Source organism: Microtus ochrogaster (assembly GCF_000317375.1).
Source record: "Microtus ochrogaster isolate Prairie Vole_2 chromosome 14 unlocalized genomic scaffold, MicOch1.0 chr14_random_2, whole genome shotgun sequence".
NCBI classification, from domain to species: Eukaryota; Metazoa; Chordata; class Mammalia; order Rodentia; family Cricetidae; genus Microtus; species Microtus ochrogaster.
The window spans coordinates 8230182-8243134 of NW_004949097.1; the positions used below are offsets into that span (position 1 = coordinate 8230182).

At 37.4% G+C, this 12953-nt stretch overlaps 1 protein-coding gene across 4 annotated transcripts in view; it reads right to left on the bottom strand.

The window, feature by feature from the left end:
- LOC101993277 (solute carrier organic anion transporter family member 1A5-like) overlaps positions 1–12953 on the bottom strand; it is a 43868-nt gene that overhangs the window by 25145 nt on the left and 5770 nt on the right. For 3 of the 4 annotated variants that reach the window (XM_013352820.1, XM_013352822.1, XM_005364559.1), the window contains exons 3-7: positions 12762–12903; positions 9160–9292; positions 7147–7253; positions 4592–4738; positions 1908–2006 (exon numbers count right to left, since the gene is read on the bottom strand). In XM_013352820.1, the coding sequence (XP_013208274.1) occupies positions 1908–2006; positions 4592–4738; positions 7147–7253; positions 9160–9292; positions 12762–12903 (628 nt within the window). The remainder of the gene's footprint in view (positions 1–1907; positions 2007–4591; positions 4739–7146; positions 7254–9159; positions 9293–12761; positions 12904–12953) is intronic. The other variant, XM_013352821.1, reaches the window with a different exon arrangement.

Below are 12953 nucleotides of genomic sequence, written 5' to 3' on the forward strand. Positions count from 1 at the left end.
ACACACACACACACACACACACACACACACACACACACACACACACACAAATAAGACATAAATTAAGACAATAAAATATCACATGGTACACAATTACTTTTTTGTGTATTCATTAAGAAAATCAACTGATTTGATCTAGCAATATGTGGTGATATGTAGCCAGTGGCCATGCCATAGGAGCTATAGACGGCAATAGATCTTATGGAATATAGCCCAGAGGATGACAAAGCTACTTAGGTACATCCTGGAGAGGCAGAGGTCCTGAAGGATTTTTTTTCCAGAATGTCCCTTGTTTTTTTCTGTGCTTCCTTCTGTTTGTTGCTGCCATATTCCTGCTATATTTGTTGCAATGTAGTTACTATAAGAAAGAATTCTACTGTATATAGTACAGTGTTGTTGTTCTTGAGAAAAATCCCACTCTTCACTGGGCAATTAACTTGTATATAATAATTTTTGTAAGAGTAATGATGTTTAGTTGAATCAATGATTTAATTAAAATTTGAGCCTAAAAGATACATGTGGTTAAGACAATTAGTAAGATGATTAGGAACATGATTTATGTTATTCTGACAATTGTTCCAATAAGAGGTTCTAAAAAGACAAATATAGGGTAAAAGTCACCTTTCCCAAATATGGGATTTGCAGAGGATGGAAAACAAGAACAAGGAAGTTTAATGAACTATAGACCTATGAATTATGCCTGTGAGAAAAACAGGCTGATGATTAAAGTAAATTATTTCCCTACACCTAAGGTTAGGTCTGAGTTCCTTGGTCACGTAATTTCAGAATTAACCACACCACTAGTATGTGAAAAAAAAAACTGAGAAAGAAAAGTAAACGTCCCTATTGTGTAAAGAAAAATAGGTGGTTATCTGACCACTCATTTAGTTTCTCTAGAGTAGAGCTAAAAATAGTAATATATATTGAAACTGCAAAGAGCTGTCTGGAATTAGCTGAAATATACATAGCTTGCTAAACTTTTTTTTTCAGTAATAAAAGAAAGAGTCATTGCTTTGGGATGAAGATATTATGGTGGGAAAATTAATACAAATAAAAATGTTTGATTTCTATTTATGGGCTTCTAAGGAACACATGTAACTTTTGATCTTAATGAAATTTTTTTCTTATGTAAAGATTTTGTTTTTGAAAAATATGTGAAATGTGAGGTAATCTCTTATTGCATAGATATATTTAGATATGAAGTATGAAAGGACTAAGAAAAAAAATAAAAGATAAGAGAAGAGGACATGTTGAAGGAAAAGCGTCAGAAAAGAGAACAGAAACAACCGGGAAGAAGCAAAAGGAGAATACCAGGAAAATATCGCAGGAGAACAACTGGAAGAGGAAGTAAAAATGACAGGGTAAAAGAACTGAACAGCCAAAGAACTGAGTAAGAACAACCAGCAGAAAGAAAAATAAAACAAATTAACCTCTGGCCCTCAGATAAAGTTCCCATGAGTGTCTGCGCATCTGTCCAGTAGTTTGCCTGCTCTACAGTTCCCCTACAGTTTCTCTGACATGGGGACTGGGCCCCCTGCAGCAATATAATTTTGAGCAGGTAATGATTATTTCCGTCTGTTATGTGAAACCTTTTAAATAAGTGCTTATCACAAACTTCTCTTTTTTAATGAAAAGATCTCTTCCATTATCCACAGTGACTGCCTCATTGAGAAAATCTTATTTGAGTAAATTGTTTGAGACCAAAGGTGTGACTACAATGTGGTGAGAGGGTGTGGGACTTTTAATGAGAAGGTGGCATTTTATCCTTACCTCTGCTCCTCGTGGGTCTGCAAACTGTAAGCAGTGATAACTTGCCCAACTGAGGACCAAAGGAGGCAGTGGTATATTAATCTGGAGCATTCTTCTACATTCTAGAGACTATACTATATAAATAAAATGTATTTTACCTGTATTCACAGATCCAATGTCTACATAAAGGGTTGTACAGAAGGATGCCAATAAAAGTCCAATCAATGGGCCAACAATCTTTCCTGTTTCTAAAATAGCTGGAAGTAAACAAAAATAGGAAGTTACACAACCACACAAAGAGTTTGCCTGCACACAAAAGCCTTGACTATTAATAGTTTTAGATATTAGATTTCTTTTCCTTCCATTGTCGAGCTGGGTATCAAATCCAGTAGCCTAGCCAAGCACTTTACAACTGAGCTATACCCCCACTACCTTAGGTATTCTTATGTATTTGATATAAAAAAATTAAGCTTGATATGTATGTTACATGTAAATTTATACACATATATACCCATTACATGTACATATGTGTTGCATGTACATACATTGATTCTATAAATATTAAGAAAGATGCTCCCATTGTTTCAATATAGAATGTCCCTCAGAATTTCATGGGTCACAGACTTGTTTCCCAGGGGTTACGACTGAAGCCTGAAGTAACTTCCAATTCAGGGTATGATGGCGGATGTTCAGGTCATCTGGAGTAGAACCATAGCCCCTTCCTCATTCTCTTTCCCTTCCCACTCACAAGATGAATAGGTTCACTCCATCATCCTTCCTGTCACCATGGTGAACTGCCTCATCACAAGCCTCTAAACCACACAGTCCAGCAACATAGACCAAAACTTCCAAATCTGTAAGCCAAACAAATCCTTTCTCTTTATAAAATGTTATCTTAGATATTTATTAAAGTGACAGAAACTTGATTGACACAAAAACTTTATCACTCAAAGCTACATTCCACATTCTCTTTCATTCTGAGTTAAGGCCCAAGGCTGTACTATCACAGGCAGTCCTGTCAAAGCCAGGATATGAGCAAGGTCCTTTTGATGCTTCTATAGCCATGTTTTCAAGGGTTTCTGTGATGGCTAGCTTTAATTGTCAACTGTCCTGCCTAGAACTCCCTGGGAGGAGAATCTTAATAAAGTGTTGTCTATACTGGGTTTACCTGGGGCATGTTCATAGAAGACTGTCTCAATTAAGTTAATTGATGTGGGAAGACCCAGTCCACTGTGAGCAGGACCATTCCCTAGGCAGGGAGTCATCAACTATGTAAGAGTAGGGAAAGAGCTGAGCACAACCATGCAAGCAAAGACGTAAGCATGCATACGTTCACTCTCTGCTCTTGGATCTGTGACAGCAGCCTCAAGCTTCTGCTACTGTGACTTCTCTATTGTTATGAAATTATAAGATAAATGAACTCCTTTCTCTCCAAGGCTGCATTTCCTCACAGAAAAAGAAATGAACTAACACAGTTTTGAAGTGTGATCCAAAGTAATATTATTAAATAAAAACTCTGAGTCACATATTAGGGTGAAAGCTGAAAGATCAGAGCAAGCAATAAAGCAGCAGCCACAGTCACTTTTTACCTCTGTGAAATTTCATACCTAAATATAAAAGATTATTGCCAAATCAGTAAGTCTTCAAATAGTGACAAAAGTTATTTTTTAATTTAAATAATCTTGGTTAATCCTAACCCTATTCCTCTCTTCTACTATCTGCTTTCATTTTTGTTTGGTTGTTCTTTCATGTTAAGTAATATGTATACATTAATTGAAAAGTGTCCCTATATACAAAGTTATGGGTTTATAAACAACTACAGATGGAATTACTTAAGAACATATGCAAATTATTCCTAATAAGCTGAGAACAGTTAAGAGACAGCAGAAATAGGTATACACTCAAATAGTTCTTCCCTTAAGATGTATACATATTTAAAAGACATTTTTAAGTAATACAAACAAAAGATCAACTTGGATAGTTATTAAAACCATAAAAAACCTGCCTGTCTAGGCCAAGAAGTTAAAACAAAAGAAAATGTGTCATTAACTTCATAGAGAAGCAGGTTGCAGAGCCCCAAGTAGTAAAACAGAGAAGATGGTAAACAAGAAACCAACTATTGAACATAGTAGAGGAGACATGATTAAAATAGTATTTGGTAAGTCTTATTCTTCAAGATAGTTTACAAGAATACAACAAAAGAAAATACTAAGTGCCAAGCACAAGGCTCAACAGGTAAAGGCATTTGTCCATCAAACTTGACCCAAGGATCAGAGTTCAATATCCAGGCCAACTGTCAAAAGCTGTCATCTGAACACCACACTGTCAACAAAATGCACACACACACACACACACACACACACACAGAGAGAGAGAGAGAGAGAGAGAGAGAGAGAGAGAGGCAGACAGACAGATATAAGACAGTATTTTAAAGTACTACAGATACAAAATGGCCAATAATTAAATTGTAATAACTTATAGATGCAAGAATCATAATGAAAAGCAACAACAACAAAAAAACCCACAATTAAATCTAAGAAACATTTTCCAGGAAATATTGATGAATCTCTAATGCTTTACGGATAATGTGGTAGCAACAGAAGACCGTAGGTTCAGAAGGTTAGTGGGCTCTCCAGCAGTGAGAGGCTGATTGAAAAAGTGGCTTGTCTGGAACTATGATTTTTAATTCTTCCATTAAATAATCTTTAAGACCAATGGTGGCATAGCACTCAGATCAGCATTGTGCAAACCACAATGTGTCCAAATAAATAAATAAATGTTTTTTTAGCCTCTGAGGACTTGGTTAGCTAGTAAAGATTCCAACTCTGATTTTCAAACTTACCAATATATAAAGGGGAGTTTTCAGATTTGGCAAAATCTTCTATGTAAGAAATACCCAAGGGCATGATGGGGGTTTCACCAATTCCACGGATAAGATTTCCTACCATTACATATATCCACATTAAGGATTTAATTTCTTTTGAACACTCTATATTAAAACAAGAGAAAAACAGATAAGCATTCCAACAGTCAAGTGTTACTGAGAGTTAATTCAAAATTTTCTTTGTTTCTTGGGTCACAAATCTATGATGACCATGAAAGGAGTTATGTAACTGTGCTAACTGTGACTCACTGAGTCACCCCTACTGCTTATTTTGGAATATTATTTATGCTGGAACCAATTCTCCCGGGTGGGAAAGATGACTCTGCAGATATATACCTCTTCCCAATTCAGTATTTAGTGACAACACATTGGTTGTGAGAATTTATATCAAAGAAATATGCAAACATTAAAAACAAGGACTTTTCATCACCTCTAGGGATTCAGTTTTCTGCCAACCAATGAGCTCAATAAGTTAATGTATGCCCTGCCTCATTCATCCACAATTCTGAGGATTAAAAAAGAAGCACACGTGTGTGTATGTCTCTGATAATTCGTGCTGTGCTGACACAACACAGGGAAGATTGATAAAAGCCTCAATTACTTTGTAGATACTAAATATTGTAGCACAAATAATAACCCAAGAGACAAATTTGGGGTTCAACCCAAAACCCAGAAGAGCAGAGCAGGAAAGCCACTAGAGAAGTCTTACCTCTACCAAGTCTGGGAGACCTCAGATTAAGCCGACTAAGCTTCTCTCCTCCCATTTTGTATTCTCTCTAGTGCTGGGATTAAAGGAGTGTGACTCCCTAGGACTGGGATTAAAGGTGTGAGCCACCAGCACCTATATTTTTTTCTACATTGATCTTGTGTAGCCCAGGGTAGCCTTGATCTCACAGAGATCTATCTGGTTCTGTCCCCCAAATCCTGGAATTAAAGATGTGTGTCACCATTGACTGACATCTAGTGGCTTTATCTTTGTCTCTGGTTTTCAGGCAAGATTTATTTATCAATATACAAATGATATAACACTACAAAATATTTAACTGAGTAGTAACCATATTTTTTTTCTAACGATTCTGTCTTTTACTATTAACCAAATATTCCAATGGATCAAACAACAGATGATCATTGAATAACAGATAATGAATCTAATAGCACTCCATAGATTCCCTGAGAGTAGTGACGTTCCAAGCCTTGGGGACTGTTGCAAATTCTGTGGCATGAATCTACATAAGATGGAAAAGTTCTGGCCTGAGACAATCCTACTGAGACAGTATCAAACTATGTGTTCAGGAAATGTGTTGGGTCTTTTAGCATACGTGACTTTAAAAATGTTCTTTAAAACATATGTACCTTAAAAAGCACATGTGCATAATGTGTGTGCAGGTGCCCAAGAGGGCCAGAAGAGGGCACCCAATTCCCCATAACTGAATTGACAGGGGGTTGGGGACAACCTGATGACAGTGCTGGGAATCAATCAGGCCCTCTGTAAGAATGGTATGGTGCTCTAATACCAGAGACTCGGGTATTAAATATTTAGTCTCCAGTTAGTGGTGCTATTTGGAGAAGTAGAGGAAGAATATCACTGCAGATCAGCTTCCAGAGCTTAAAGCCTCACCCTCTGTCCCATTTTGCTCTTTCTGCCTCATGCTTGTAGTTGAGATGTGAGTTCCTCCTGCTGCCTTTCTCCCTGCTGTGATTGATTCTCATCCCTCTAGAACAGTCATTATCAACCTAGGGATCACATCTCTTTTAGGGGTCATATGATCCTTTCACAGGGCTCCCCTAAGAAAATTTGAAGACATAGATATACATTCTGATGCATAACAGTAGCAAGATTACAGCTATGAAGGTACAACAAAAACACTTTTAGGATTGGTGGTCACCATAATATGAGGAACTATATTAAAACGTTTCATCATTAGGAAGATTGAAAAGCATTGTTCTAGAATCTTAAGCACAGCTATGTTCTTCTGTGTATAAGTTCCCTTTTGTTATGGTAGTCTATCATAGTAAAAGAAAAGTAACCAATACATGCAATAAATACTCAGTGGACTCTGCTTTGGTTCCTGTCTCCAGGTTCCTGACTTGGCTTCCCTCATGGTTGGGTACAATTTATAAGCTAGACAACCTCTTTCCTACCTGAATTGGTTTTAGTCCATGTTTTATTATAGCAACAGAAAACCAAACTATAAGATCACACAGATCTTATTATGGTCTAGATCCACCCTTCCAACTTGTTTTCCCTTGTGGGATTAACTCTACATTGGTGCGGGAGTAGATATCATGTTTTTTAATACCTACTTTAAGAAACAAAGGCGTCTTAAGTTTATTCAAACTTAGGAAGCAGAGAATTCTATATTATTAGACATCTCTCTTCCCTGAGAAGAGAAATAAAGATTGTTCATTTGTCTTAGATGCCTACTAAATCCAATGTAACATTCAAAGCCCTTTACAAGAGTATTCTGTAACCATGTCCCTGAGCAGGAAAACAATAAGAAGCACTAGTTCACCTTTAGGGTCCGGTGTTGGTGTTAAAGTCTGGCTTCTGTTTCCTGAACACAAGAAGCTGTTTGAGGACAAGTTGTTTGAAGGTGAGATTGTTTTCTCATATTCGTATCTGTGTGGACACAGAAAACATTCACTGTGAGGACCTGAGTGCAATGAGAGCATCTGTAGATCTCTGAATCCTGCTTCCCTGTAAAAACAGCATCCAGAACCCACACAGACATGTTTCCACAGTGGTCATTCTAAACATCATGAATCCCATTGCTGGGCCAGAGAGATGACTTAGCAGGTAAAGAACTTGCTGTACAGCCTGATGACCTGAGCTCAGTCCTGGAAATCACATAAAGGTGGAGGGAGAGGAGTGACTCCATAAAGTTGTCCTCTGATCTCTACTTGTGAATACCTACAACCACCATGCATATGCAAAGACACACAGCTCCCCCAAATAAATAGAAACTGAAATCTGTATCATGAAGCTGGACATGTAGTTCTGGGGTTAAACTCCCTAACTGCATCAACAGGGTGTGGTGGCCCATGTCTGTCACCCTAGCTCTTGAGAGGTTGAGAGAGGAACAACAGACGCTCAAGGTCACTCTCAGCTATGCAGTTAGTTTGAGGCCAGACTGGGCTTCGCAAGAACCTATCTCAAATAAAAACAGAACAAAACAAAGCAAAGTAAACCAAAAATAATCCCCAATTTGAAAACATAAATGAATATAAATAAGTAATAAATTTCATCAAAAGAACTTGATAATCTCCAAAAATGTGCCCCTTCTTTACAGTTAGCTCTCATCTCCACATGTAAGTGGCATAGCTTTCATATTCCCTAATGCTGACCCTTTGATATTTCTAAATGACTATTTTCTAGAAATAATTGAGTGAGGTAAAGAACAGAAGCAAAAAAAGAAAGAAACTCACTAAAGTAAAATTGAGAAGATGAAAGCTTTAGAGAGAGACAAGAAAAAACACAACAAATCAAGACACTTGCTCTGTGATCTCTGAGCTGTGATCTTATCCTTCCTTTCAGAGAATTCAAGCAATCATTTTCCTATGTGTTCATTAACTCCAACAGAAGAAAAAGTTCCCATGTCATGACAAAAGGTGACAGAATCCATCACCTGACAATGCAGAGTCATGGTACAAAAAGTGTTAATAAACTATGGTCATTTAATTTGATTAAATCACCAAGGATCAGCTTCTCCTAGAAAGAAAATGACAGATTACCACAGCAGAGGAGAATGTGTCCAGCTAAGTCTATCTCCATTGTAGGTATCCTGGATTTCATTTAGTTATTTAATATTTATTATTTCTAAGTGTTGTTTAGAAGAGAGACAGCCAGAGGAAACTATGGGCTGCTGAATTCTGCATGAGTATGGAGTTATACTTGTCAACATTCTAGTTTCTATGCTGAATAATATAGTACAGAAGTCAGAACCACTTCACCCAAGAACAACTGCCTGGATGTCCCCACAGAGATTGCCAGTTAAGTGTAGACAAGAGCCTGTGCCCCTCTATTCATGACCCAGTGAGGACAGGCCAGATTCAAAGAATAATCTCCATTGGCAGAAGGTAGACAAACAGTAGTTTTCTTGAAATATTCCTTGACATTGATTTGAATCAAATAGAAAGCAAAGAATAATTTTTAAATTCCATCCACAAGCTTCCAGTTCCCTGCAAAAACACCTGAGATGACAAAATATTCTTTCATTTATTATCCACTTAAAAATTCAGTTGTTCATTCAAAGTCCATTTACTCCCCAGTTGACAATAAAAAAGCAGGAAAATGTTTCAAAATGAAAAAAGAAAATTGCCATTTTATCACAGATAAAGAGATCTAGATATGAAGATGTAGATCAGTCTGCACATTGGTGCCTGGCAAGCACAAATTGAATGCTAATTTCCATATTAACATTCTATACTTTGGGGGAGCATTGCTCGCCCCAGAGAGGATATTCTAAGCCTCATTCACTGCAATTGAAAGTTGAACTAAAAATACCATCAATGACTGGGATACTCACCGGCCCATTAGGAAATGAGGTAGTGATATTAAGAAACATCCTAGGCCCATAACCACACATCCAACACCGATCACTATAGGTCTGTGCAGTTTTGTTCCAAAATAACTCACAAATATAATGAACAAAAGGTTTCCTAGGAGAAATGAGAATGCCTGTTTCAGTAAAGTATTATCACATCATAGTCAATAGCCTCCTCATTTGCAATCTAGTGTTCATTGTTTAACAACCACCTTAAGAACACAGCAATAGGTGCTTAGAAGATTTGTGCATTATTTTAAATTCATAATCAATCATGACCCTGACGTAAGGTTCTCCTTCATTTTGGAGAATATTCAGGGGTTTATTCAGGATTATCTAGTCTTTCAGAGTGGATACAAAAGCAAGTGTTAGCCTGCAAGTCCCATCTGGCTGCTCCTCTCATGTCTGCTCTATGCAGAGTCAAATGGAATCATGTTTTTATTTTTAATTTAATATTTAAAAAATCCTTTTTTTTTGCTCAACACAACCAAGCTGGATATCTGCTTCTACTTTCATATCTTTCCTTAGACCCAGTTAAACAGAGAGAAGGTCAGAGTCCTAACTCTCCAACTGCGACTTAGTTCTAGATTGCTGGAGGCATAAACTCAAACACAAAATTAATAGTAGAAATTAATTTGCACTATTTAGTTTATTAGAAAACTTTGGTTTAAAGAAACTCAGTGGGAAACCCTATTCTGACAGAGATGACTTTACAATAGATGTTAAGAGATAAAAGAATTAGAGGGGCTGGGGACCTGTCATCCCCAGACACAGAGAGGCTAAGACAGGAAGACTGCAAAATCAAAGTTGGCCTGGGCTGCAGAATGAGTTCAAGACCAGCCTAGGCATCTTACTGAGAACTCCCTCAAAATAAAAAGTAAATAAAGGGGCTGGAGATAGAGTGGTAGAATGCTTGTCTAATGTGTGAAGCTCTAGGTTCAATCATCAGTACTATTAACAGAAAAAAAAAGGAATTGAAAAGAAACAAATATATAAGTAAGCTCTCTACAAACCACATATTTTCAGTTTGATGAAGAGTATTTACCACATTCATATAACGCATAAAGAAAAAAATTAGAAAACTCAAATACTTTTTTTAATGACTTTGCAAATCTCTAAGTGATCTCAAATACTTGAAAGATATGAAGACTTTGTTTTTCTCCCAATTCTATTTCTCTCTACTCTGCTAAGAAGAAGAGACATTGCATTATTTTTGAATGGTATGTGCCTCCCTCTATATCCTTATTACCCAATCTCTGTCCACAAATCATATCATTGAGGTCATGACTCAGAAGGTAATAGCCCAGGATACCCACTGTTTGAACTCTCTGGGCTCCTTTCTAGTCTCTGTACCTGCTCTGAATGAAATGGATCTTGTCTGAAATCTCTGTTGTTTGAAAGGAAAACATTCCTTCCTCACATTACACTTAGATTGCCTTTTACATTGCCTTAGTGTCCCTCAAATAATTGGAGGGAAGGTGTGGGGAAATGTAAGGTGTCATCTAGGCTAGGGGAAGGTTGTTAACAATACTTACTGGGGAAATCCCCACCAAATGCTGCATTCACTGTCCAATGTGAATTCCTTCACATCGCAAGGATTCTAATTTAAGACTCCCTTTAAGTCCTATGCCACAGCCAGTGGCATTGTTATTATTTTTAAAATATTTATTTATTTATTAAAAATTTCCACCTTCTCCCATCCTCCCATGTCCCTCCCACTCCCCCCACTCCCCCTGCCTCTAGCTCTCCAGTCCTAAGAGGAGTCAGGGGGCCCTGCCCTGTGGAAAGTCCAAGGTCTAGGAAGGTGAGCATCCAAACAGATTAGGCTACCAAAAAGACAGTACATTCAGTAGACTCAAAATCCGGTGTCATTATCATTGGCTTCTCAGTCAGCCCCCATTGTCAGCCACATTCAGAGTCCGATTTGATCACATGTTCATTCAGTCCCATTCCAGCTGGCCTTGGTGAGCTCCCATTAGATCAGTCCCACCATCTCCGTGGGTGGGCGCACCCCATGCTGTCCTGACTTCCTTGCTCAGGTAGGTTATTATGTTTTAATTTAAACCAGACTTTTTAACCTTTAGTTTAAAAAAAACACAGTAAATAAAGTTTTCCATGAACTTGGATGAGAATTATTTTCAATAATCATTAACTTGGAATCAACGTTTCTGTTCACGGTAATTTACAAAGCAATAGTGACATGAAGAGTCATCTTTCTGTCACCAACAGAACTATAAATATTGGTTATGACATCATGATTGTTGTAAATACTACAAAAGGCCATGCAGCCTATAATTACTTGAAAATCAGATGTAGATGATCTTTGCCTTGTTAAAAAGCATGAATGTTTCTCCTGACAGGATATTTAAATGTTCTGATAATTATACTTCAGTGTAAATGCATTCCTTTTGACCTATTTAGTTTGATTTTGTATAACTATAGTATTATACAGAAATAAAATGGCATTGCTTTTCAATATAAGTCCTCGACATAGAAAGATCCAACCCCATACTGGCTCTCTGCCACCAGAGAGGTAAAAGACACACTCCAGAGCAAGCTGCAGTCTCTACCCATTTTTCATTCCTGAACACTTCTCCACCTTCCCATAACACAGGGCTGTCTTGATCCCCACACAAACTATTTGATGGTTCACCCTCTGTACACATCTCCCCTTCACATTTAGCTGTTCATTTCTCCACCCAGATCACCTTTACCCCTTCAGGATACCCTTTTCCCTAGCACAGCGTGTTCTGTTTGAACTTGGATAGCCAATGCATGGCGCTCGCTGCTTCTAGTACAATGGAACATTACTCAATCTCAGTAATGCCTTCATTCTGACTGCACTGTGAAGACATAGGACACAGGTGGCAGAGGAAGTACTAAGAAGTTTGATCCTGGGAGCAACTTCACAATGTTCAGTCCCATTCCAATTAAGCAACTTTAGTGTGTGTTAGCTACTTCACAGCCTTGATTTTCTTTGTTGCTTTGATTAAATACCTTAAAGACAATTTCACCTTGAAGAAAGTAACAACTAGGACTAAAAGTCTTCCAGGTCACTTTGTTTATAGAGGGCATCTTTCCGTGCTTGACCCCCTGTATTCTCATATCCCAGTTCATCACCTAAAGATCATTCACTCTTCTTAGATATTGTGTCTTAGGAATTATTCAAACACAGGAAAACATTCTCATCTTTCTGATGACTAGAAGTGGAGAGCTGTCAAACTCACAGGCACAGTAGGGCAAGAGAAGAATTTGCTCTCTTCAGAACACGAGTTCCTCCAGGCTCCCACAGACACCTTGTAAAATGTCATAGAAGAGGCCTTAGTGTCTCTTTGAGTTTCAAGTGATGGATATTAATACCAAAAATGTACTGTCACTTGTCAAAAAATAAAGAGACCATATCAAGATATGTGGTAATAATTAGGTATTATAATGGAGATATTTAAATAAATAATTCCTTTACACCCAAACCAGGTTATTCAGTCACACCAGGAAGCACATAATTCACAAATTATAAAGTCTAATTTAGGAAATAAGGAGAGAATGTCAATATATAACAATAAGTAAATGTGAAAATAACTCACCAATCTCAAAGCTCCCATTGATAAATCCAACTATAGATGTGGGGATATTGAATTGTCTCTCTATTTGTGTGAGCATGGAATTCATATAAATTCCTGATAGTGATTTGGCTACATATGCCCCTGTTAATGCCAAAAGAAACATCTAGGAAGAAAAACATTTAAGAAATAGTGAGAATTTCATTTTACAATTTT